At 40.7% G+C, this 27374-nt stretch overlaps 1 protein-coding gene across 2 annotated transcripts; it reads right to left on the bottom strand.

Annotated features, from left to right (window-relative positions):
* Positions 1-1960: 1960 nt before the first annotated feature.
* Positions 1961-27363, bottom strand: INTS7 (integrator complex subunit 7). Of its 2 annotated transcripts, XM_005483035.4 has the most exons (20): positions 27207-27363; positions 26938-27067; positions 25331-25477; positions 22760-22897; positions 22254-22300; positions 21552-21751; positions 20386-20508; positions 17691-17808; positions 16606-16740; positions 15967-16064; positions 15098-15337; positions 14265-14402; positions 13349-13555; positions 9736-9930; positions 8879-8982; positions 8426-8494; positions 7242-7374; positions 5955-6053; positions 4948-5133; positions 1961-4078 (listed from the first exon to the last, which is right to left on the bottom strand). In XM_005483035.4, exons 1-20 carry the CDS (start codon positions 27295-27297, stop codon positions 3791-3793), a joined length of 2886 nt encoding a protein of 961 aa, XP_005483092.1. In that variant the 5' UTR covers positions 27298-27363; the 3' UTR covers positions 1961-3790. The 2 variants fall into 2 exon arrangements, 1 of the variants encoding a protein (XP_005483092.1); XR_270698.4 differs by lacking the exon at positions 1961-4078 and having other exon boundaries at positions 4995-5133; positions 7264-7374.
* Between the last annotated feature and the right edge of the window lie 11 nt (positions 27364-27374).

Here is a 27374-nt window from a genome sequence, read left to right as displayed (position 1 = left end):
ACTGTATTGTATGAGATCTCTCTCTATATGCATACATGTACACTGAATATCACTCAAAAGATATTTTTAGGAATGCAATAAAATTCCTTCAGATCCTATAAATTCCTTCAGTAGGTTGGTGGGGTTTTCAACTAAAGTTGTTGTATCACTACATAAAATAATTCTTAAAAGTTTATGCATATCTTTAAAGAACCATTGACCTTGCTTCCAGACCTGTGCAATTCCTGTACAGTTTCATAGGATTTAAGTCAAAATATATCCCCTATGAAATACAAAAACTTCAGCTATATTAAGGCATATCAGTCCTTGGGTAAAATGAGGGCATATCCAAGGAAACAAAAACAGGAAAGGAAGTCTGAGATTCCATGAATAGAGATTCCATGAATACCCACGATGAGTGCAACTTGGGGAATCACTTCTGAAAATCACTTGCATGACCTTAGCAGGAGATTACACTCCAAATTCCAGGGGAAGGTAGAATCTGACAGAGGACATTCCTCCCCTGCCCTGCATTCAGTTCCACATTGCCTGGAGCGAGGGATCAGCCAGGAATCCAGAAATGACACTTTCTGGACACATGCCTGAGCACATGTTCACAGGAATGAGAGGCAACTACTTCCGAGGGTAACTGGCTCCACCATCCGTGGGAAGTCAGGTCAAATTACAGAGCCTAAGCACCAAGAACTAAACTATTGTCTTCATGCTGCACTGCACACATTGCCAGCACCTCCAGGCATCTTCATTCCATCACCTCCTCCTGCTCAGCCCAGCCATTCATCCAAGCTAGATGCAGGCATATCGCAGTGATCAGGAACAGATCACGGCGTGGCTGTCTGCACAAGCCCTTCTGTACTTTGAATTCTTAGCAGCTGTCTCAGGACCAATGTCTAGCCACTGAGTATTTGCTTTCTTCTGCCAGTAAGTGAAACAGATCTGAACTGTCTTCCATTATCAGTGTGCAGCTATGCATAGTAATCAGGTTACTGCTTTGTTTACTGAGAAACACTGAGGAGATTTAAGTTGGGTCCATATATTAGAAGTGCCTTCCTAATTCTTTGTTGCACATCTTCAAGTACAGGCACCAGAAACTCAGGACTCAAACAAGAATAACCTCCCTGCTTCCACTGATAGTGAAGGGTCACATTCACTGCTGATAGCTCCAACAGCAGCTTTCTGTATATTGCTGTAACTTTAACACTCTTCCTCACTTCTCTTTAGGTATTTTGAGATATTGTGTGCCATAAAACCCCTGGTTTCTGTTTGAAACCAGCTTATTATATATCCCAGCTTATTAGGAATAAAAAATACACTGTGTTAGAAAACAAAAAAATCTCCCCACACAGAAAATTACCTCACTACAAATCCAACAAAACATAAAGCACTGTGCTTACATAGAAGGAGAATTTACTAATAGGTCCAGGGCCTTTCCTGATCAGCACACACAAATAACTAACCTGCAAATGAATCAGCATGAGAAACTCTTCAGAGCTTGTTAGAAATACAGGTATTTGTACAGCAAGCCACCCTCCTATACAAAGGAATTTCCAATAAAGCAGCAATTGCAATTTTCCTTCCCCTGCCATCTCCCATACCCAACATCCAGATTCTCAGACTTCAAGTATTATTTGCTGGGCCTTAAAACTGATACAAGTTCTTGGAGTTCCAGAGGCCTCTCAGATCAGCTGAGCAGATGATGTGTTTAAAGAAGGAACACTTTTTTCAGCTGTAGTAGGGTTAATCTCACAGACAGCTGAGCCTCAGGCCAGAGCAGGGCTTTCCCACTCTGAACACCACATGACTTATGAGAAAAGTTTGTTCCCCAGCATGGAAATGTCTTGTAATTTCTGAGTTGTTTTGGAAAGGCACCATCCAAGGTTTCCACCAACAGACTGGTCAATAAGAGCAAGAAAAACACATTCATTATGCAGGATAAAAAAACCTCTTTGACCTCTATGTCTCCTTTGTTGTTTTTTTTTTTTTTTTTTACATTAAATACAGAGGTTTTTGTGGTAAAGAACTGATCTATGGCTTTAATAAAAAAAACCCAACTGACCACAAGGAGTTCAGCTCTTCAATCTGACAGAAAGCACACACAGCAGCAGGCCAGGCACCTCTTTCTGGACCATTCAACAAGCTGTAGCTACAGGTACAGATATGCCTGTGTGCACACAGCTGAATACACACCCACCCCAAACTATGGGCATGGAACCACAAAAGTGGGACAGAAACCACCACTTTGCTCAGTCAGCTTGGAAGGCAGTGGTACTTTGCGTCCCCTGCTCAAATGGAAAATAATTTACAGAGGATGCTGCTCAACTTTTCACCAATTTTCTGTCTTCTATTTCAACCTTGCCTCCCAGTTACCATTTCCAGTTAGGATTACAGCCTGACCAAGGTATGATCATCACTTCCAGCTTGTTTGGTTTCTTGGATAGTCTCCAGCCAAGAGGTACTATGGGAAAACACAGCAAAAAATTCTTCATCCTGCTATGCAAAAGAAGCCTCAGCTTACAGCAATTCATCATCATATTCTCTGCACTTGAAGCAAGCAAAACCTGTGAACTCCAGTCAGATCTAGAATGAAATCATATTGAAGAAATAACAGTATCATGGGATTTTGCTGAGAAAAAAACCAAAAACTTCTTCTCCAAGAGAGATTAACAAGCTGAAGTATGTAAGAAGAGCCAACCCTCCTCCTTCTCACTCAAGTGGGTCCTGCTTTGCTACAGAGTGATAAGCAGAGACTATTTATGCAGACCAGGTGAAGGTCATGTTATGTGATCCACTGCCTGTGAGTCTGGATACAGTTCAGCCTTTTATATCACAAAGGAACTGTGAAAATGATGTATGAAGCAGTGTATTTCCAAAATTATTCTGGATCAATTTCTAGAATTGGCAAAATTCTATTTACAGTTCTTGTAAAATTAACAATTAAGCTTTGCAAGTTGGTCAAAGAACACATAAGATTAGAAAGTTTTGGTAGAAAGGACTCCTTTTAAAAACCAGAGCTGCTTACTTGCAAGCTGTCATTCCTTTTAATTTCCCTCTAAAAAGAAAAAATTAAAAAAACCCTACAAAACAAAAGGTTTCAGAAATACAGATGCATGAAAATTTAAAAACAACATCTTCCATATCATCTGAGAGACAGTGATTATTCCCACCTGTAAAACTCTGCTCCTTGCAGACAGCAACCCCTCACACAGTCTCCTCCCTCTGCAGTGACTGGGTATCACAAGTGACCTGCGATTTTTTTCTTCCAGCTGCATGCATTAAGTAGTGCTGAAGAATTTTAATAACATACATACACCAGCCAAATACTGGAACTTGCTATTAAAATGTCAGAAAAAGAATTTCTGGACATTCCTGCCAATTGCTTCACACTGAAAGATACACACTTGGTATTACACTCATTTCTGTATAACCAGCCAAAGTGAAGTGTTTCCCAATGTCCTGTCAGCCTGACATTAGAACCTATGTGCTTCAAAAAACATCATGGAAAGTACCAGTCAACAAGTTCAGTGTCCCCTGCTACTGCAGTTTGTGGAGCCTGCTGGAACAGGTTTGTAAACAGAAGTTAGAGATCAGGTAGAAGTCCTTATAGTAAGAGCACAACTCCAGATTTGAACAGCTGCCTCTGCTGAATCAAGTTCGAATTTACTCCAGATAATTTGGAAGCAGCAAACTGGCATCTGAGACTTTGTAGGAGAAGGCTGTAATAAAAAACCTTGAAAAAAGCTTTTAAAAAGAAGTGTCCAGAATAGCTGCAGCCCCAGCAGGGCAGGCTGTGCACTCAGAAGCGCGAGTACGCCGTTCTCTGCTGCTGCTGCTGCGCTGGGGCCGGGCCCTGCTGCTGCTGCAGGCGAACCTGCTGCGAGTAGGGATCCTCCAGAGACTTCACAAAAATCGTTGTTTTAGGCCCAGTTTTCCAGACAATGCCGTTTGAGTCTATCACAGAGGACTCCACGGTGATGTTGTGGGTGCCAAGGATGACAAAGTTGAGCAGGAACTGGGTGCTGAAGTAGTCATTGTGCGGTTCCACCCTCTGCTCCATTTCATTGGTCATGCTGTCAAGAGGAATCTGAGAACACAGATGGAAAGTTAAAACATCATGAACCTGCCAAAAATAAGTTTTCAGGTCTTCACTTGAAGGAGAGCAGAGAAAAAAGGAAAAATCTGTTTGCAATTCTCCTAAACCAATACATGTGCATACTTGGGACAGCTTGACAAGCTAACAAGTAATCTTCCACCTGAGTACTACTTTTCCACAAAGTAATGTGAGTCAAACATCACACACTTCCTAGCCCTGTTCTTTTACAAGCCATTTGACTTTTCTCCTATTCTCCCTCAAAAAACCCCAAACAACAAAACAAACAAAAAGCTGACCCCAAAACCCACCAAAACAGGCCTTTCACTAAGTATCACATGCTAGCAGAACCTAAACCTCAGGCATGCAGCCTTTGATAAAACTGTTAAGTTTAATATGTGTCTCCTCAGATGCTATTTGTTTTGGACAGCCTGTCCTCATGATTTCCACAAACAAAATAAAAGAACCATAAAATGACTATAAAAAATTCTAGTGACTCTGTGGCAGAGAGTAATATACTCCTGGTTTGCTTGTTTTTCCCTGTGGTGTTTTCTATGATATATAACTAGGCTGTTTTCCTCATCTCAGGCAGATTCCTAATGACTTGTTCTGAACATCACAAAGCCTCTTTGTTTGGAAGAAGAGCTGTTACAAAAAGGTATTGACATCTTGCAGACTTAAAAATCCCAGATCCCCTCCACTAGTTATGCTTGCTCTGGCCAGAGCTTTCATGTCAACTGGCAGGAGTGAAAGGATTACAGAACCACTCCCATTCCTCTCATCCTGGGAATTCTGCTACCCAGAGACAAACAAAAGAACAGCAAAACAGCTTAAGGCTCCTCCTGGCTCTGTTCTATCCACACCTTATAGTCCTGTCCAGATTTGCTCTGCAGCACTGAAGAGACATTGAGACAGACAGACTGGATTTTACGGAAAAGGCCTGGTTTGGATCCGTGCTGAACCACTCCCTCCACCTTGAGGGCCAGCTGCTGGTTGTTCTGTACTGCTATAGGCTCTGCTGGGTTCCTTGGAGATGGGGACAGAGCAAGCTGGAACACAATAAACAGAGCAAAATGTAATTATAAGCCTCCAGAAAAGCAAACAAAATTCAAGGATGAAACAGGACACCATCTTATAGGAAAATTTCCAAGAGAGATTGGGTAGGAAAAATCAGCAAATGGAAACACAGACATTATCAGAGACTCATGACTATATTATTTAATAAACATCATCAGCAATACCAGCTATTATCTTTGTATCAGTTTAATTTACTTCACTTCTTCAAAAGATGTGGAAAAAAATCTTCCACAGAAGCCATAGGTAAATGAAGCTGAACAAAAAAGCAAAATGCAATAAGAGTAAGTAATAAAACTTAAGGCTTTCACTTTTCCCAGTAAAAAGGAGCACTTGAGTAAAACAAAAAATAAAAAAAACCAACCAAACTATGACCTTAGTCATATTTAGTCATTCTTAGTCAGTAAGCTGATATATAGGGCAATTTTCTTCCAAGATAGTGAACATTGCTTTTTAAAGGGAAAGGAAAAAAACCAAATACAAATCCATAAAAACTGCCCTTCCAGGACTAGAATTATTTAGCTTTGCAGACTCAGAATCAACAAAAAATCCAGGTACATTTTACTTTTAAGATTTTGCAATCAAATAACTGAATCCTACTTGCCTAAGGGACAGTCTAGTGGTTCTGAACAACCATGCACACATGCTATTCAAGTTACTCCTAACACATTAAACCAAATGTTATTTGCAGTTATGTATCTTCACTAAAAATCCTTAAGCTTTGTGCCTTCAGTAGGGCTTTTCTCATGAAGTAAAGACTTTCTAAAATTTGAGGCCATATTTGAGCAATACTTACCTTAATACTTGTAGACTGCAGCTTTTGGAAAAAGTACCTTTGAAATGAAAGGGGCACCTTCAACAAGGCAATGACAGCATTGCACAGACAAGCTGTGTGCTGCAAGAAACAAGAGCCAAAACAACTGAGAAAAAACATAATTCATGACACAGGAGAAATACATGTACCTGAGCTACTGAAACAGCAGGACTTTCCATTTCAAGTCCAAAAACATATTAATAGTCATAGAATTATAGCCACTAAGATTACAATGTCTATATTCAGCCTCTCTGTTTATGTTCTGCCCCTTATTGAAGGAGGTATTCTGCTCTGGAAAAAAAACAAGGAGGTCAAGCAAAAGAAAAATACAGATCTTTCCAGTCCTAGTGTTAAGAGTTGACAGAGCAGGATCTGCTTGAAACACTCCTACACACAAACTCTCAAAAAACAACTCCCCTCCAAGCAAAAAGCCTGGCATCTATCACACCTTAATGCAATAATTAAGTTTTAAGGCTCTTGTCTGCTCTCCCTTTCCCTGCTGCACCATGCCTCTGGCTCAGATGAACACAAGCAGTGCCACTGGAGTCACCAAGCTGCCCTGGTGTGCAGCAAGCCACAGCTAAGTGTACAGGGTTTACCTTTGCTGTGGTTTACATGATTTACTCCTCTGTTCTGCTTGGAATTGGCAAGGACTGTTGGATTTAGAAACCAGGCAAACAGATGCCAACCATGCCAAAGCACCTTGCTCTCACTAACATGCACTTCAGCTTCAGGAGGCTCAAGAGCAGCAAGAGCCAAAGGCACCAGCCCTGCAAGGAGAGTGTTATCAGCTCACTGTGTGCACCAGCACACTCACTCTGTGCTCCCTGATGCCCTGCACTGATAAGAGAAACACAACACTCCCAAAGCACAGGGCTCACCCCCAGCAGCTCAGGGAGCAAAGCCAGGCTGCTGGGTGGCAGGGGAACAATTCCTTCACAGCAAGAACAGGAAGGAGGAGAATGTGCTGCAGGGTTTGCATGTGAGTGTGCTGAGGGGTCTGACAGCTCTTGCAGTGAGCACCTGCTGTGCTCTTAGGATGGGAATTTTAAAAATATTACTTTTCAGCAGACCAGCAAGGCTACAAATGTTTTAGCAAAATGATTTTTGAAGTATTGTTAAACAAGCGTGTCTCTGCAGAGACCATTTGAGTCAGTAATGTTAATCAACTAAGAATGCTTCCCAGTTTCTTGCCAACCACAGATATATGGAGTTCTGGGGTTTTGGCCCCTTTTCTCTAGACAATATACATTTAAAACTGTTACTTGCCAAGTAAGACACAGGAGCATACTTCCTGTTGAGGGATTCCACTTCCTCTAGCACATGATTAAACACAGACATCATTCTTCTTTCATATTCACTTTCAACATGAGCTGTTCCATTTGAGCTATATTCCTGGAAACTAAAAAAAAAAAAAGAAAAAAGAAAAAACCGAAACTTTTCAGTATGTCTAACTTACTTTCCTCATCATAACCTGGAAGGCACACTACCAAACAGATGTGGCAAGACATTACAACATGAAATCCATTAAGAAATGTCTTTCAAACTGTTTACTCTTTCTTTATTTTTTTTCCACTAAAACACTTGCCCTTTACATTTAAATCTTTCTTACCTACCATTTATTCACCACTTCTTGTCCCCACCCTCTCAGCTAAAGCAGTGACAGGTCTAACAGACTCAGCATACTTACTTCCCCTGGGTTTTTTAACCCTGCAGTGTTTGTAACAGCCATGAAAATCTCACAACACAAAGCAAGAAAGACAGTCAGAATTAAAACTAAATCTCCAGGTTTATAATCTCTCCTTTGAACATCTCATTGACTAATACACTTTCTAAGCAATGCTTAATTCTTAATGAGTACTACAGTCATGTAGGATGTTCACTTTTATTACCAGCTATAAAATCACTGAGAGATTTAGAGATTTTATCCACAGTGTTTTCCATTTAATCTCAGCCCAGAAGTTTTAAACAGTGATTAAATTCATCAGTACTTCAACATTTTTTTCTAGTGGATTTAAGTTCATTGTTTGAAAAAGAGCCAGAGATGATGGCTTTACATTAAAAATCTGAACTATCTTATTGCATGTGTTTCACAACTTTGAAGGAAGCTAAAGTGCACTTACAAGTGCAGGCAACAGGCATGGGATCTAACACACAACAACACAAACTGAAATAAGTGGCTAAAGGAGAGATCAGAAATTCAAGTCTATATTTAAGATAACTCCAGTATAGTGCTCTCAAGAGCAAAATCAGTATGAAATACAGAACCCAAGAGAGTTCCAGGTATATATGCCAGGTACACCACAGCAGCAACACATCCTCAAGCCTGCTCAGAATACAATTAGGAATGTCTACTGAGAAACTTTCTGAACATTCCTTGAATTCCTAGGTTTAAAGCTCCAAGGATTTATTAACAAGCAGAAAAGGAGTATGCAGTTAACTATCAAACCTACCTTGCAGATTCTGGATCCAAAATCAGAGCTTCTATTGCATGTGAAATCAACAAGCAGCTCTGCTGTTGTCTGATATTAATACTAAGGAGTTAAAAGACTTTCAAAGTTGGCACCTAAAGCAAGAAATGCTGTGTATTTGGTGGCACTTTTCCTTGCTTCTGTGAAGTAATCCTACAGTCATTACTCATTTAGTGAACAGAGAGCAGGAACTGTAAAAATACCAAGTTATGAGCTGCTCCAATTTTTGTGTCATAACTTGTTTATCAAGTAATTCCAAACAATAATATGGCAAGGTTTATTTTCAAACAGGTTTTAAACAATTGGCAGCCAATTTTTACATTATTAACTTTCGAAATTACTTTGTGGCAGTCTTCAAAGAAAAGAGGATTCTTATGCTTTATGCTGTGCACATGAGAATAAAAGTGGACAAACTCTAGGATTTTTAAAGGATACAGTTCTACATTCCTTAGAGTTGCTGAATCTGCATCAAAAGATGACTGATAGAGATCTCCATATCGTGTAGCCAAGTTTCGGAATTCCTCCATTGAGTGTTTCATCTGCAGAGACAATGTTACTAGGAAAAACCACAAAATAAGGCAAAACAAAACCCCACAAATCCAGAAAACCACTACACTGTAACATACAATACTGAAGGAATAAGGTGGCACATTGGAGAAAAGTTTATGAAGTTCCTGCCTCTTCACTCAGATAATGATTACCAACGTGACAGACTGTTATCCACACATTAAACAGGTATATTTCCTGCACCAACAAAATCTCCTTGGGTTAAAAAGAAAGCAAAAGAAAGAACTTCCATCCCCCACTGGTAAATCAAACTGCCCTGTCTTTCAGTGACCACTCACTGGCTGGATTTAGAAGCAAACCTCCTTGATGTTCCAAGGAGGTACAAGGCAAGTTTTGTACGGTACCAAGGCAGTTGCCAACTCCCAGCAAAAGGAGTTGCAGGATCATCCTCAGGTGTACATAATATTCTTCCTTAGTGTACTCAGAGTGTCTGAGGTGTTTCAAAGCAAGGTGTGAAGAGCCTTGCTGCAAGTTTGAGTGTACCAAGTCACTTGCTACGTGCACATCCCTGGAAGCTGTGTGTGTGACTGGGGGAGAAAACACACGTGCACATTCACCTTCAAAACACAGCCTGCTACAGGCAGGTGTTTTCAGAGCTACAGGTGAAAACCAAAACACACTTCACAACTGCTTTTCATTTCTTTTCTCAAAAATGTTTGCTGAGAAGCAGAATTCCTACCAGAGTCACAAACACAACTGCACAAGAGTGGAATAGGACCACATGCCTGGTTGGAGATGCGGCCACACCTCTGGAGATCATTTCCTGATGTCATAGCAATGGTTGTGGCAATAGCTGGGGGTGGACTCGTTTTTAGGCTGTTGCAGGTACAAATAAGTTGAGAAAAAGCTTGCAGAAGGTCAATCCTGAGTTTCACAAATCCACACTGAAAGCTCAGAGGATTAAGTGGTGTACTAGCAGCCTGAAACACAGTAATAGGAATGTTGGCAAACTAGGTCAAAAGCAAAAATTATAAAATTACACTGCAGTGTCACTGAACAGTCTCATCAGAAAAAACTGAACCCTCAAGTTCAATTCTAAAAGCTGGTTTTTTAAAAATTACATTTAACAAGTTTGCTCAATTTCAATCACACTAAATATAAATGACATAGAAGTTACATAATTACTAAGTCATATTCCAAGCATGTCACCCTTGTAACAAATATGACTTAAGCAGTTAAAATAAATACTGCTAGGGCACATATTTCCTTTTTCCAAGGCCAAGCCATTAGGCTTCAAATGACATCAGGCCAGATAGTCTTTACCACAAGAAGAAGTACACTGAATTGGATGGCAAACAAGAAACACAAGGACTGAAAAAGTGATTCTCTGCATCAGCCACAAGAGAAGGAATTGGCTCAAGTTACCCCCAGCACAAGGAAAGGGTGATTTTTTTGGAACTGTGAATGGATGGGGACATGATGAAGGCACTGAACCTTGCATTTGATGAAGGCAAGAAACACAGTCTAGTGGTAACTAAGAACAGTAAATAACAGAATTCCAGGAGGGTAGATAAGCTGCTATTGTTCAGAAAATACAGTTCTATGAAGCTTTGCTCCCTAAAAGCTTATCTGACTTGCAGAAGCACCTATGACAGCTCAGGACACCCAGGAGGGGGTAAACTGCAGTACTCGAGGTTAGATACTAGTTAAGCCAAAAACCCACTGCTTATTTTTCTTAAACTGTTGGATTTTGAGAAGAACAAGCCCTCTCCAAAAACAAAGCACCAGTACTTCCTCTTGGACTCATGCCTGTCTTTGCCACTGCTTCTTATTCCATACCAGGTCACTTCTCAAAGCAAGAAGTTATAATCTACCCCAAAACCTTACTAAGAACCATTTCTTTGCTGCCAGAAAACCAGCTAAGTAGTTTCACACAAAGCATCACATCATCTGAGAACTGGCCCACTACTGACTAAAGTGAGGAAATATCAGCCCACTGCAACCACTTTAAACTACTGAACTAGATTTCAACTGAAAAAGGAAGACTATTTCATATTTAAACCATTAAGCCTCTCTTATCTATCACTTTGCTTTTCCTTCTCCAAGGGCACAAAAAAAACCCCCTTTTGAACGGGAATTGTTCACTTTATTTTGCAAGGATGGTTTCAGAAAAGCCTCTGTGGAAGAGGGCTATACTGCACTGTAATTATTCTACAGAGACTACATGCTTTTAAAGAGTAAAGTACTCATATCAGAAAATACAGACTTTTTAGTAGCACAAATTGGACTTGAATCTTGTAAATGGAAATACAAGCTTGTCTCATTAATACTGCAATTCACCTTATCTGCCATGGGCAGTGAGTGAGTTACAATTCTTTCTGAAAATGACAGAAGTATTTCTTTGGCTCAGCCAAGTCCTTCAAACACCACCACTTGACATATTTGGAATTGGTGCTTTTCAACCAATGGCTGTATAAGCGCTGTGCTCAAGTTTTGTATCTTCTTTAGATTAGCAGCAGTGGAAAAATAAGCCCATGCTTCCAATGACACACAGGATCTGTGCCAGAAAGAGCAGGACCCATTCAAAACCTTTGCTAACTCTACAACCAAGCACACAGCAAGACAGATGGGGACCATGGTCAATGTGCTCCCTGACAAGTCCCTGCTCTCCCAAAGGGAGAACCCCTTATCCATAAAGCAGAGGGACTTTTTCCCTCAAGTGCATTAACTCCAATGAAAAAACACTCTGCAGTGCAAGACAGAGTTTTATGTTTATCAAGGAGGAATTGAGAAATTTTCCGACAAGGCGCTGTCTGAACATTTCATCGTTGCTAAACTGGGCTAGCTGAACATCTGCAAGAGATTTACTGCCACGGTGTTTCCCAGCTACAGAGTGGAGCAGCTACACCAGGCTCATCCCATGCACCACTGCTCTGTGGTACCAGCAGGGCTGAGTCATGCTCTGCACTGAAACAGCTCTGCATTTTGTGGCACTTTGCTCCCCTTGGAGAGGCTGAGTTCTATAGACAAACAGTCAGTGGCTCCTTTTACAGCTGGTACACTCAAGCATGGCTGGGAAATTGTCCAGAGTGATGCAACAAGTCAGCAACAACCAGCAGTAAAACTCAGTTTCCTCCCCTCTAGCCTACAAATCCTGTACTCACTCCTCTGGACCACAACCACCCATAAGGAGGGCGCTGGGCCCAGAAAAGCACTATGTGCAACAGGAACTGAAGTCAGCAGAAGAGATGAAGACAGGAATCCTTCAACAGAAAAAAAGCCCCAAACTCCATGGAAGGGGTAATTAAATTACTGGATCACAGTATGAACCTGTTTAAGTATGTTATTTTCCTGCCTGTATTAAATATTAACATCTAATTAGATGAGGTCCTCCTCTCAATGTCTTCTTGATGTAAGAGAAATCTTGAAGTGTTGAATTAAAAGCCTGATTCACTCAGCCAACACTTAAAGACAAACACTTCAGGATTAATGGGTCTTTCAGAGGACAAAAGTGGAAAATTATGTCATTGCAGCTTATTCAGGGACATTGTATTAATAAATAGTAATATCTGAATGAACTTTATTAAATGCTAATGTCTGAATGTTCATGACCCTAACTGTCCAGAAACTAAAGCAACGATGCAGCTTCACTGAAAAGGCATACAGAAACTGTATGTAAAGATTGCTTCATGGAAACTAAAATATGAAAGGAACTATTGTGTGAAGCTGGAACATTTTTGCTTAAGAAGCAACTTTACAGCAGGAACTGAAGGTCCCTAATCATTAATGCTTTTTTTTTGTTTACATTCACAGACATCACACAGCTTCTTGGTATTTTTACTACTTCAGAGAAGCAGAAAGTATTTGCATAAAAGTAGGTACCAGTTGGATTTGATGAAACTGAATTGTCTTTCCTCTTCTTACTAGATTGCTTTTAGGATTCCATGAGATCACATTGTCAAATAGAAGGCAACATGAACTCAGAAGGAGGGAGGAAGACAATTGAATCCTTCTCTATATTTCAAGAAGACAGCAGCCAATTCAGGCCAATTCTCAGGCTTGACTATTACAATACCTTTTATTCACCCAAATCAAGGAGTGGAAAACTATAAGTATTGTCACTTTAATTAAACAAGATCTGTCACATTTCATTTGATCTGATCAAGGCAGGAAATGAGGGGTGGAAGGAGAAGAAAAAGCAAAGAGAAATCTAGCTAATCGCACTTGGCTGAGTTACAGGACGTGTTCTCTCAAGATACAGTGTGTGATGGCTGCAGAGGAGAACCAAACAGAGTCTGGCAGATGCCAGAGATATTACAGAACTTTTCAGAGAGCTAACAACAGAACCCCAGGAGCCACCCTGCAGCGGCAGAAGCATCAGCAGAGGTGTGTGCTGACCGTGAGCGAGGCAATCCCTTTGTGGTAGGACTTGAGGGCCTCGGCGATGCAGGAGAGCGCGGAGCTGGAGCTCTCCTCCTGCAGCCCTGCCAGGCACTGCTCGGCCTGCGAGAACTCCTTCAGGCTGTTCAGCCAGAAGTAGAAGTGCTCTGAGGCCACCTGGGTCAGCAGGCTCTGGTACAGCTCTCTGGCCATGTCGTGGTTGCCCTGTAATGACAAGAATGATTCTGAAAGGGGATGTGAAGGAAGGCTGGGGATTTCTACAGAACTTACACAAGGAAGAAAACAGGAACATCGCCAGCTTTCAAACAGAAATACTGAAACCTTTTTCAATTATTTGATTGTGGCAATACTAATAATAAATAAAAGCACAAGAGCTTACTTTATAGAAACACCAGGCTGTAAAAAAGTATAGTATTTATTTACACAAGATAATTCAATAAGATGAGAAAAATCCATGGAAATTTACCTCAGCATCTCATACTAGGGTTTCTGTGTAATTCTAACCCCAACTGTGAATTTACTTAAGGGAAAAGGGAAACAGTATATTTTTCTTCCTTTCTTCACATTGAAGAAAGAGAACCACACATCGGGATGACCTTTACATTCTGAAGAGCAGTCAGACAATACAGATTAGGCATGTGCTCAAGAAAGTGCCAGGGCATCACTTACTTCCTTCTCAAATACTTCAAAAGGATAAGTAAAAAGTCATTTTGATGGGATGAATGTCACAAATTCTGAATATCTGAATCTGCATTCCAGGGAATTAGAAGGGAAAGTGATTTTTATTTTTTGCTCCCATTCACTTCCTTCTCCCAAGTTCTACAATTTTCCTTATTCCCTTATCCAATTCAAAGAACTCCCTGGCAATTCCTTCAATCACAGAAACCATTTTTCTGCAGGTATTTTCACTTACCATCCTGGAAGCTTGCCTGGCTATCCTGTAGGCTGTCCATCCATTGGAGGCATTCTCAAGCTGCTGCTTGATAACAGTTTTGATTTCTGTGGACAAAGCTTTCTGACTGGAAACAAATATCACTGTGGCAAGAGAAACCTAGTAGAGAGTGGAGGAGTGAGAAAGAAAGTTATAATTCAGTAACTAATGAAAAGAAGAAAAAAAAAAGCCATTTCTGTTTTATTTTGGGCTCAAAACTACATAGAAGATGACATATATATTTTTTTTTAACTGCAAAACTTCTCAGTCATTTATCTTTTAAATAGTTACAGCAATCCAAGTATTTCTTGTAGATAAAAGTAACTTTCATTTAAAGAATCTCAACTCTGCCTTTTAGCTGAAATATTTCAAATGCTCCAAGTAAATTAACAGAAATCTTGTAATTTCTTTTTTAAAATTCAAATTCTTTTCCAAATATATATGATGAAAGCATTTTTCTCTCTTACAGTATATTAAGTCATTTGCCTCAGAGCACCCTATATAAATGGAGCTAGCTGCCATTTGGCCTTTAAACACTACTTTAGAGACACCCCAATAATTTCAATAGCCAGGTTTGCCTAAGCAGTGCCATCTGCTGGAAAATCTAATGGAATACACTGCTTAGGACAGCTCCATCTAGGAGATATTTCTACACTCAACACTGACATAAAGAGTCAGAAGTTGAAACAAAATCGATCCAGTGGCTACAGACTGGCACATCAACCCGGACACATAACAAATGCCTTAGCTGCCTTTTAAAATACAGTCCATCCCCAATTGTTAATACAGATTTTATCCATCAGGGGAGGTCTTACCAAGAGTTCCTGCTTTTTATCTGTGGCAGATTGTCCAATTAATTTATAGAGGTCCATGAGGTCTCCCAGCATGCCATCCGCCAGGACAGGCAGCTGCATGGCAATGGCTGCCAGGCAGTGGCACATGAGGATCCTGGCATTGTCCTGGGCACTGTGCAGCTGTGCCAGCAGGGATTCCACCACGGACTGGCTCAGGTGGGGGCGGCACTTCACCAGCTTCACCATGCACGTCAGCGTGATCTGCAACTCACACAGCCCACAGGAACATCACCACAATGGCCTCAAAGCAGCAAAGCAGGCACAGCTGCTTGGCTGCAAGCAGGACTGCACAAACACTCATCTGGTATTTTCACAACTGTGTACCCTGCAAAAGATTTTCCAAGTCTTTGTCCCTGAGCTACCAGCACTAAAACACATCACAAATTCAAGAAACATTAATAGTGTCTCACGCCACCAGCCTGAAAGGTAAATAACTAGAAAAATTACTGATGGTTTCTGAAGTGGGAAAATAATAATCATTTATAAAAATGCATCTCCATCTCCAAAAAGCAAGTTGTCTCCAAGATTCTCTTTGTCCTCCAGAGACAGCTCAATCCAATGTTCATGTTTTATTACAGCTGTTCCTCTGAGAGGAATGCTCCTGGCCACCTGCAACAATCCTCATCCCACAGCTGAGAGGAGTTGTACTATGGCCATGCTCAGTTTCTCTACTGCTCTGAACTCTGATTATGGGCAAGCCAGAAAAATCATCTTTTCCCTCCAGTCTGTTGTGCTTCCACCAGAAAGGATCTGGTGCACACCAGCCTCTCTGTCACACAAGCTATTATAATAACTTACAGCTGTGAAGGGGAAGACAACAGTAATGTCACCTTTAAGGTTGCCTGAGCTCCTGGGCTGTCATCTTGACTACAGAGAACAAGAAGAGCTTCTAAGCCAAAAACTGCATCTTGCTCCAAAGGCTGAAGATCTACAAAAGGAAAAAGAGTTAGTTTGTTTTCTGACCATAGCTGGTGTAATGCTTGCCCTGCTGTTGCAGTCATGACAATTAAGAATCTTCCTAACACTTCAGCTTTGCCTTAATTTGATGAGAAACAATTCTACCATTCCATGTCGTAGGTAACTATTCAGCAGCCCCACTGACACTTGCAAAGCATGCATAAATCCTGGGACTAAGACTTCTACATGCCTTGTTATTATTTTGCAACAGGCTCTGTGCAAAGGGCTTTCAAAGGTTGACCAACAATTCACTAATCTTACAGCAAAGGTAAAACAAGCATTCATTTAGCACGAGTTCTGTTGTGGGCAGTAATTTTCTCTAAATGAGACAAAGATGGAACCTTCCCAACCATTCATAAGGCCATACGAGATGACAGTCCCCATTCTCCCTAACCAGCCTGAGGGATCAGACAGACTTACAGCCAGGTTCACAGACAGGACGAGTTAATCTGTGCTAAGAGCATAAGCCTGGCTGCAAACAGAGCCACTGCAGTGCCCCTGCTTTCCCTTACCTTTCTCCTGGCAAGAGGCTGAAATATTGGTCAGAATTCTCACTCCATGGGCTGCAATGCCACGGTTATTATGGTAACAGCACTCCTGTGCTAGTTTTACCAAATCAAATGACCTGGCAGTTGTAGCTGCTGCTCCTAAATAAAAGCAAGGCAAATGGAACATGAAACTGCAGTCCATAAATATACCACAGATCTTTAAGTACATTTCTGAAAAACCATTATATTGATTTAGGTTTTTTTCTTATGTTTAAACAATAGGATGAAAATATTGCTCTCTCTTCAGACAAACCCAGAGACTCTCATTCTTGAACACTACACACGTTAGACACATAAGAAATCAACCTTTAGCTCCAAATGTTCTGTTTCAGGACTCAGAGAAATACTGCCTTAAGAAATATTATGTCTGATTAAAAAAAGCTGGCGAGCCTATTAATTATTAAGCCATGCCAGAATGACTGAAGAGGATGTACTAGGATGTACTATTTTTTTTTCACTTCTGCAGCCCATGTATTTGAGCTCATAGCACTCATTTGGGCAGTCTGGCTTTCAAGAAGAAAGAGTGTGATCAGAATTTTGAGAACAAGATACCTTGAATCACTTTTAAATGTATACTTTTTCTAAAATTTCTCCAGAATATTGTCACAATATTTTGGTGACACCTGGTACTACTGTCAAGCCCACAAAGGTGGAAGAGTAGCAGGCCAGTCCACTCTTACACCATGAAGCTCCCTACTACTCAAAATTATGCAAATCCATGGTTTCAAAGCACCTTAAGCAGGATGCAGGTCAGCCACCTGAGAGGCAATATGCTCCTTCACAAAATGAAGAAAACTTGAAGACCCAAAGGCAAAAACCCTTTTAATATACCACAGTACCCACAAAACACAACAAAACCATCATTATTCATGACTATACAGTGTCCCATTTTCAGCTTACACACATGATGAACACAGTCTGACTCTCAGGGTTCTGAAGTTCAAAAATAGTTTTAGAAAATGCCACAAAGTGTTGAGATGAAACTGATCAGCAGCAGAAAACCAATCCATTAGAATGCCAGAGGTAACCATCTCATCCAGTTTTCTTACCTGGAGCACTGCTGAAGTACTGTTTAATGGCAATGGTCCCCGATAACGTGGAAAGAACAGATAACATGCCCATTTTCAAGCTGTCATAAGGAGTGTTTAGAGCAGATTCACAGAGTGCCTAAAAATCAGCAGGAAAAAAATACAGAGGTGAGAAGTAGCATGAGCTATCTGTATGAAGAATTTAGTTGCACTTCTCTGAGAAGTTTTAAGAATCAATATTCTCCCATAAAAAATACTGTACTAAAATCAAAAGCCAAGTCCTCAACATCTGGTTTAGAGGACTGAGGATGTGGCTTGTAGAAAAGTGATAATGGGTTCCATATGCTAGAAAATGTCAATTATAAGCCATTCATTAATTAAAAATCAATGGCAAAAATATTATCTGGTCTTATTGATCCAATATTATAAAAGATTTTAAGACAGTTTCAGGCATACTGATTATCTTGCATTGTAACAATCTGCAAGGTTTTATATAAATATACATCTCTGAAGAGCAAGATTTCAAGTGTAATTTCCTTTAGCAGCATTGGTGTCCAACAGGAGTTTAAGATTCTTGATAAATAAATTAAAGTGTATTTTATGTTCTAACTGATTTGTAGCAGAACTCATATCTTACTTTTGTGCCTTTTGCCAGATTTTTTCACAGGTCCTGTCACATTTAGGTTTGAATAACTCTGCAAATGCACATTGTTCTCAATTCCTTATGCCAACATTGCTCACAATTTAGTCATTCACTGGTTTTGGATGCTTTTTTAGTCAACAGAAGGGACAGTAGTATGAGACATAAATAGAAAATATAAGTATATTCCGCTTTAGAGTGTGTCAAAACTGAATGCTAAGAGCCAGTAACGAAATAAAGAAAAACAACACAATTAGTTCCATAGAACATTAAAAAAAAAAAAACCCTACAGTGTTCTTATCAGGTGTATGTATTGTGTAAGGGTTAAATTCTAAACATATCTGTGATTTGTACCAATTAGTATTTTGCTAATCCACTGACTAGAATGGCATCAACAGACAGGGGAAGATCTAATCTCTGGGGTAGAAAATGAGTCTTGATGTCTCCCAAGACACCGACGCTTTACTCCAGCGCTGTCAGATCAGCTCTCAGGGCACATCTGAAACAGTGACTGAACACTGCCAGGACACACAGGAGTCAGCAGGATGGACTGCTCCAGGCAGCAACACCTTCTGAGGCTGATGTCCAGAAATCAGTGAAGCCTCCACAGTGCAAACACCAAACTTCCCATCTACCTACACAGGACAGACTTAAAATGCTGAAGAAACTAACCAATATTTTTTTGTAAAAAGGTACAAGAGGCAGGCCTTGCCATGAGAAAAGGAGAGGCTGTTCCATCCTTGTTGTATAAGCATGGTATTTGTTTATATTATCTCCAATTGTAGGGAGAACAACTTCCCAACAAAACTGTCAACTTGTTATTTCAGAAGTCAGAAAAACTCTATTTCTGCAAGCTTCAGACAATTAGCTTTGTTTTCACCTAGCCACGGGTTTAGTTCTGACATCAGTGGAACCTTTCCCTATGAATTTCAACCATCAGGACACCCACTCTGCTTCAACACACTACATGACAATGAAAGCCACATTATCAATCCCTCTCACTTGTACTGACATAGGTACTATTGAAATATGAGATAGAGCAGCATTTTCTTCACAAAAAATCCGTAATTCCTTAAAATTCCTAAAAGGAAATAAATTTCTGGAGTTAATTCATTATGAAGAAAAAAGCAATTCACTAAAGCAAAAAGCTCTGCACACTCCAAACCATCATCTCCAAGAGCTGGGGACAGAGCAGAACCTGCTTTATTTCTCACATGATTGTTAACAAAAACCTGCATAGTTTTTTCTCCCAGATGCCTTATGCTCCAACAGGACAGGATCCAAGTAGCTTCCAAGAGTAACAAAAACAAAGAAAAAATGACCCAGGAAAAAGTAGAGCTGTAACCCCCTGTCATTAAGTTCTTGAAATATTTACTTTCCCATTAATCTAAACTGAAGTTATTTTCCATTTCTTTTCTACCAGAAAAAGGGGAAGGAGAAAAAATTAATATGCAACTGTGATTGAAAGAAGGCAGCAGTAACATCTACAACATAACACAAATTTCCCCAAATAGCACAGGTGCACTATAAACACCTTCTCACTGATACAACAGGAGTCACAAGGCTACTATTACAAAAACCCCATTAATTCTACAAAATGAAACAAAAATCCCATTTTTCCTTTCAGGTACCCCTTGCTGGATGACATGTTTTGACAAATCCCAGAGGCAGTTTTGCACCAGAGATGGTGTGTACTCATTGTGGTAAGATGAGTGTAAAAACATGCAGCTCTCATGTCTGCTGCCTGGAATGGGTTTGTCAGATGGAAATCTACTTCCTCATGGTACAAAGACTTCCTACATGGCACATGCCCTTCCCTTTGTAATAATGCTTCAGCTTTAATCCTTGAGTGCCAACTTATCCAACTGAGTGCCAACTTATCCAACTGAAGGCATTCTGTGAGCTGCTCATTTATGCCTGGCTAGGCTGCTTGGCAGAGTAACCTAACTTAAGGGTATGGAGATGCATGTTACTCCTTCCTCCACCTCCCAAATCATTCTTCTGGGGAGAATTCTACAACTCCTTGGGAAGTTTCATAATAAACTTTGGCTTAAAAAACATGAATATTTAATCGACCTGAATATTTTCTCTGCTCCATGTATGTGGTGTCTTGTTGGCCAGCAACCTCAGATCCTGGATTGCAAGCCTCTTCACAGCCTTCCTGGGGTCATTTTTCAAGTACTGCAACAAAAGTTGAATCTGCAAGAAAATAAATTCATTGTTAAAAAGTGATGCTACTAGAAGGAAGTGTTTTCTAAAGCACTCAGGAAGAAATGTTGAGCACACAGAGCCAAAACTAACTTGAGAAAGTATGAACATGCCAGCCATGGTTTTTAGTCTCCATCAGTTTTATGCAGTATTGGCTGTTGTGCTGCAGAAGTACAGCCTAAATCTCCATGTTTACTGCCATTAAAAATAAATAAATAAAAGCAGCACATTAAGTGCTGCTTCAGCAGACTTAGGTTCAGCACCATCAGAAGCATCATCTGAAGTAGAGAAGTGAGCCACAGCAGAGAGTTTCAGACAGATCAATGCCATTATCTAACAGACACCAGCCTTGCATGGCTGTACAGGGATGAAAGAAAGCAAACAGATTTTCATGACTCCTTTATAATGATTAGCTGGATGAGTCTCAAGTGACACTGTGTTCAGACCTCCTCTATTAATCACATCCACAAAGCTCATTATCAGAACATAAAAAGCATTGCATTTTTCCATCACTCCTTTCCCATTACTTGGTTTATAGTCCTGAATTTAAGGAACTGATTGAAATTCCTCAAAATTCTCCAAGAAATACAATTTAAATGCATGAAATATTCCTGTGCTTCCATGAAAGAAAGGCAAAAGGCCTTGTGGGTGTCCACAACCCAAGACAATATACAGAAGTGCAGAGTAAAGCCTGGCTTCCACAGGCCAGTTGAACTCTCTTCTGAAAAAATCAGGATGTTTATTTTCCTGTATGCTGGTCTATGCTTGTGATTTGAATCCCTGATTTAGTAAAAGACATGTTATGAACTGTAAAAAAGGAGTAGTGTGTTTGATACAGTCACCTGGAAATGGAACCAGAAAAGGCAAAAAAATACGAAAGTAGCAGCAGCTTTTAGGGTATTCTTCCTTGACAGCACACGGGAGCAACCAGCCCAGCCCAGGCATCACTGTTTGCTTTGATCAGCAGGCAGAACCTGAGTGCTTTTAAAATGTACTTTGTGCTTCAACAGAAGGCATGCCTTAGGAAGAGTTACCTGCTTGGGAATGTCAACCAAAGAAGAAGCAGCAAGCAGAGTGAAGGTGTGCAGGGTGACAATGACCATCTTGGTGGAGGGGTAGGATGTCACCAGCTGCTGCAGCAGCTGCCTGGAGCTGGAGGCCAGGCTGGCATCGTGGTGCATGTGCTGCAGAATAGGGATCAACTTCAGCTTCAGGTCCACAGGTGTGGCCAAACCTGCAATAAGGAAAGAAACACAGCCAGAGTTACTCCTTGGGCTGGCTTTTTGCGGCAGCTCTGAGGCACAGAGTGTGTCTGGATTGCTACCACTGCTGAAAGGAGATTGTGCAAACACCTGCAGTGGCTTCAAATAACTCATGTTCTAGCTGGGTGTGAGATGACAGCACTATCAAGCACTTTCATGGCTGTTTGAGAAAGCTGCTCCTTGCTTCCCTGCAGGTAGCACACAAATTAACTCATCTGAAGCAACCTATCAGAGTCTATGCAAGTTTATTCATCACACTATAGATGGGCTTTTATTCTGTACCAAACAGGTCCTTCAAAAACTTAAATTTTAGGAGGATTTAAGATAACCAGACAGATTATTGGTCAGCTAATTTAAAAACTGCAATCATCTAAGGGCAACAGCATTCTGATATCTAATATGTAAATATGAATAATAAAGAACTTTATTTTCTCTGAAGGATTTTCCTCTTTATCACTTAGCATACAAATGTACCTTGAATCATCTCGCTGATTTTGTTACATATTCCAACAGCAAAATCCCTGTGGAGAAAAGAAAGTATCAGGTGAAATGAACAATAAAAAATTAAGTCATTAAAAATACAAAAAAAAAAAAATTCGACTGAACCACCAAACACTGTGTTTTAACAACTAAAAGTTATACAGAAGAGTGCCTGCCGAAAATAAGAACCCCTGCACACAGGCATGACCAAATGAGAAAATGAAAGCTTTCAAAAACTGACAAGCAGCACTACATTTTACTAATATAATTTCTGTCAAATAATTCATGATTAAAGCTGTTATTCCAGTTCTCATAGTTATGAGCTTTCCATTTCAGAAAAAAATCTGCTGTACCCATACTCAGATTTCCTTACATCGTTATTGCACATAATTGTTTGCTATAAAGGACAGCACAACAGAAAACAGAAAGGTTTGTGAATGTCAGTGTTAATGGAGTTTCCATTCTCTGTAATGTGAAAAAGTGAAAAAAATAGTTCTTACTTAGATTGTGCAGAAAAGTTGGCAGCAGCAAATATAGCAGCTTCAACCTCCACATTGTCATGGGAATCCAAACTCTGGCGAATACTGTGATGGGCATTCTTCCTTTCTGGAATGATAGATGCCATGCTGCCCAACATCCTGCAGAAATAAATCACAGCAAAATCAGGACAAACAGTGAGCATGAAGAAATGATGAAACCAAATAAAAATGTAAAAAAGACTGGTTAAAAGGCTGTGTTTATATAAATATGTGCTCTTTCGTGACTATTACAGAAACAAGCAAATGCTGAAATTAAGCATGCAGTTAAATGTAACAGATTTTGTAGTGTGGGTTGTGCTGGTGGTTTGATAAAAATTACATTTTGATACCTTTTAGCTTGAAATTGATACAGTGAGAAACCTACCAAAATTCTTTAAAAATTAAAAGTTCACTATGGCATGATTTATTTCCAACATCTTTCACTGATCTAAGATAAGGTTATTAGTGAAAAAAGTAGCATTACATTTTGTGTAACTGCTAAAATAGTAGCCTATACTTTGCCAGTAATATTTCAAAGATGCCTTTCAGGCATATTTAGCATAATCCAGTTAAAAGAAGAATAAATGTAGGATTTATACTTATGGTAATTTTAGCTACAGCTCTGTACAAATATTTACACAGTTATCTAGCAATAAAATTCCACAGACAAAGTTTTGTTTAAGCAGCTCTGTCTTTCAACACGTTCTTCCTTATTGACTATTCAAGTAGGACAAAAAAAATCAACAGAAGATTTTAAATTTAAACTGTTCAAGCAACAGCTATTTTAACATTTTATTTGATGCATCCTGTGAATTTAGTAATTAAAGTACTTATGCAAACTGAGAGGATTCCTGGGACTTGTAGTAGCCTGTGAAGATAACCCTCAATGCCAGTCAACAACTGCAATCTTACATTAGAGCACTGAACAGAAACTACAAAAAAACATGCAGACATATTGTATTTACAGATTTCTGAGACACCAGGGCATGAAATCATAATCTAAAATGAAATATTCAAAGAAAAAAGAAGGGGACACATGACCTAATCAACCAAAGCCCTGTTAATGCCTCCCCTCCCCAGTAGTGAAATCCGTAACAGTTACAGATGGAGGTATAAAAAGAACATAAAAAGAGAAAGACAAATGCTCTCCTCACATTTGAATTCACCTGCACAGGGGCTGGAAGATGCAGTTAAGGGGATCATGTTGGATAGCATGAGAGACACAGACACCAAACCAGCAGGACAGTGGCATGGAAGACAGATTAATTTTGTTTTCCCACTTGATTTCCAGAAGTTCAAAGCAATCAGTAATCTAACAGGATTTCCTTATAAGTTATTGATCAGATATCAACTACTTTTGGTTTCAAGTTAACAAAAACTATTCTGACACAAAAGGGAGCACTTTCACTTGGCCTAAAAATATCCTAGGCAAGATGTGATATATTGCATGTAGCTACTGTCTGGGCTATGCACACTACAGATTCAGTTTTCTTCTCTGGTGTACACAAAATTTCAACACTGCAAATTCTGTCTTGCCTGGGACCACCCACAAAATTCTCCCCATCATAAGTGGTTAATAACCTTGTTCTTATTATCACCAATCCTTATCATTCATGCTTTTCAAAGACAGATGTCTCTGCTTTTAACTCTATGAGGAATGTATAAAAAGCCTCCTTTATTTCACTCACAGATTCACAGAATGGCCTGGTTGGAAGGGACCCTAAAGATCATCCAGTTCCAAACCTGTGGCCATAGACAGGGACACCTTCTGCTTCACCAGGTTGCTCAAAGCCCCATCCAGCCTGGCCTTGAACACTTTCATGGATGAGGCATCTGTAACTTCTCTGGGCAACCCGTTCCAGTGTTTCACCACACACACAATACAGAATTTTTTCCCAACATCTTATCTAAACCTACTCTCTTTTAGTTTGAATCCATTCCCCCATGTCCTGTTGCGACAAACTCTTGTAAAAAGTCCCTCTCCATCATTCTTGTAGGGTCCTTTCAGGTACTGGAAGGCCACAATTAGAGCACCCTGAAACCTTCTCTTCTCCAGGCTGAACAATCCCAATTCTCTCAGCATTTCCTCACAGGAGATGTGCTCCATCCCTCTAATCTCAGCTGCCTCCTCTGGACTCTCTCCAACAGGTCCCTGTCCTTCCTGTGCTGGGGACCCCAGAGCTGGGCACGGCACTGCAGGAGGGGTCTCACCAGAGGGGAGCAGAGAGGCAGAATCCCCTTCCTTGGCCTGCTGCCCAGGCTCCTTTTGATGTAGCCCAAAGCACATTTGGCTCTCTGGGCTGCCAGTGAACATTGCTGGGCCATGTCCAGCTTTTCATCCACCAGCACCCCAAGTCTCTCACTGCAGAGCTGCTCTTGATCTGTTCATCCCCAGCCTGGAGTGACACCAGGGGCTGCCCTGGCCCAGATGCAACGCCTTGCACTTGGTCTTGTTATTCCAGACAAGCACATTGATAGTTACCTACAGGTTGGCAGTAAATCAGAACCATTCCCAGATCTGAAGGAAATGAGGACCCCTCCTGCCACACTCACCGGAGTGTAATGGCCCGAGCAACTGGATCATTGCTATGGATCACTGAGAAAACTCTCTTGACAAATTCATCCACATTCAGGATCTTCTCCAAGTGCTTCTCACTCTGCTGAGTAACTTTCAGCACACACAGCCTCAGGAAGTTGTTCCTGTTAGAAAATACAAATGTTTCTTTGTCAGACTATTTTGTAACAAAAATTCAAGCACTTTAAATACAAAATTACTTAACTACAGCTTTTGGGAGCAAATTAAAACAAGGAGATATCTATGCTTTAGAAACATTTGAGCAGACTGATATAGTAAAATAGAGACTATTAACATACTATTGCTTTATTTTCTAGTTCAGATAGTGTCAAACTAAAGCCCAATTCCAGGGAAACGAAGCTGCTGATGCTAGTGAGGAGGGGTGTAAGCAAATGCCTGTTTTGTGCACACACAGGGATCCAAATCTGCTGGAAAAACACATTCAAGACTAAGACAGAGAAGTCTTAATTACCACTGTCAAGTGCTGAGCAAATTTATTTTCCTTCCTGAAGACAAGAGTGAAGATTCCACAACAACAGCATACACCTTTGTAAGCTTTTAAGAAGCAGCTTTGATTCCATCATATATACATCACTTAGACAGCAGGCACTTAGAAAAGCTTTAAGTTTCATTAGATGTGAAAAATGCCAATCACTTGTTTTTAAAATTTTAAAAGTTTAATAGTAATAAAATGGTTATAAAAACAGTAATACAATTAGAGTAATAATAATTTGAACACATTGATTTAGGAAAATATGAGACAATAGAGACAAAGAATTACGGACGTCCGGGTACCTTTTTCTGGGCAGCACAGCCCATAAAAGGACACACGTTAACAGAGGATTAACCCTTAAAAGCAATAGCCCATTGAATATTCATACATCTCATACACGATGCATAAATTCCATTCAAACAAAGGATTCAGTCTGGTCAGTGTCAACTTCTTCCTCTTAATCCTAACAGCGCCTTCGAGGTGGGAAGAAGTTCGTTTCCTCTGATAAGAGGGCAATAAATTCTTTTTCTCTAAAGATTTAGGTGTCTTGTGGCTGCTATCTGGTGTGAGTGCCTCATTCCTTTCTTAAAAATATATCCCACTTACATAGTTCTTATTTTAAATACAAAAGTTACCATTTTAACTACAAGCCTACATTTATCATGTTATTAAAATGTTAATACAGCACTACTAATCAATACATCAAAATACATACAGAAAATATCTGCAGAGAGCCACATAATATGCACTTTTCACACTAGAGATTAGATTTGCACATGTGATCATCCATCCATTTAGGAGTTACGATTTGGATGTGCTTATAGAGCAAACTTAAAACCAGTGATCTTAAACCAGTCAGGGAGAGAATCCTCAAATCAGGAAAGGAACTGTGTCATTACCACTCACAGCCACTCAAGCCCACTGAAGAAGTGGAAAACAAGTTCCAATGAAGCCCAGCCACAACAGACTGGGTACCACAGGGGGGTTGGCAGGCGAGCACGACCCGCCAGCCTCCACTGCAGGGCACGCCAAGGCACGGCGCGTTCCCACGGATCAGACTGGAACAGACAGGAGCAGACGGGCAGCACTCACCCCACTCTGAAAACATCGGCCAGCTTTAGGAACGCCGAGTTGATGAGAATGGGGAACGGGTATTTCTGGAAGAGCCTCGGAAAACGAACGACGGCTTCGCACTGCTCCCCGAGCTTGCCGGACCTGAGGCCTAACGGAGACACAGGAATATTACCGCAGGCACCTCCACCGGCCCCGGGTCCTTCCTTCGCACCCCGCCCTGCCTGGGTAAAGCGGTACCGAGCGAAGCCCCCACTCCAGCCCCGCTACCCAGGCCCGCGCGGGCTCACCTTTGTCCAGCTCCATGAGGGCGGAGTTGGCATCCAGCTCCTGCTCGCCATAGCCCGCATCGGCCAGGAAGGACTTGCCGCTGGCCGCCATTGCTGCCACCGGCCCCGCGCATGCGTGACCGCACGCCTGACCCCGCCCGCCCAGCGCGGCCGCGGGAACGGGCGGCG

Source organism: Zonotrichia albicollis, chromosome 3 (assembly GCF_047830755.1).
Source record: "Zonotrichia albicollis isolate bZonAlb1 chromosome 3, bZonAlb1.hap1, whole genome shotgun sequence".
NCBI lineage: Eukaryota > Metazoa > Chordata > Aves > Passeriformes > Passerellidae > Zonotrichia > Zonotrichia albicollis.
The sequence above is the reverse complement of the archived record's forward strand: the minus strand, read 5'-3'. Positions and strand labels throughout refer to the sequence as shown.

Coding starts and splice junctions, on each gene's coding strand:
- INTS7 (XM_005483035.4), bottom strand. CDS start 27,297: ATGGCGGCCAGCGGCAAGTCCTTCCTGGCCGATGCGGGCTATGGCGAG. Junction 15,338..15,966: donor GAGCTCAGGCAACCTTAAAG/GTGACATTACTG, acceptor TGTGAGTTGCAG/ATCACGCTGACGTGCATGGT. Junction 9,931..13,348: donor AAGGGATTGCCTCGCTCACG/GTCAGCACACAC, acceptor ACTGTGTTTCAG/GCTGCTAGTACACCACTTAA.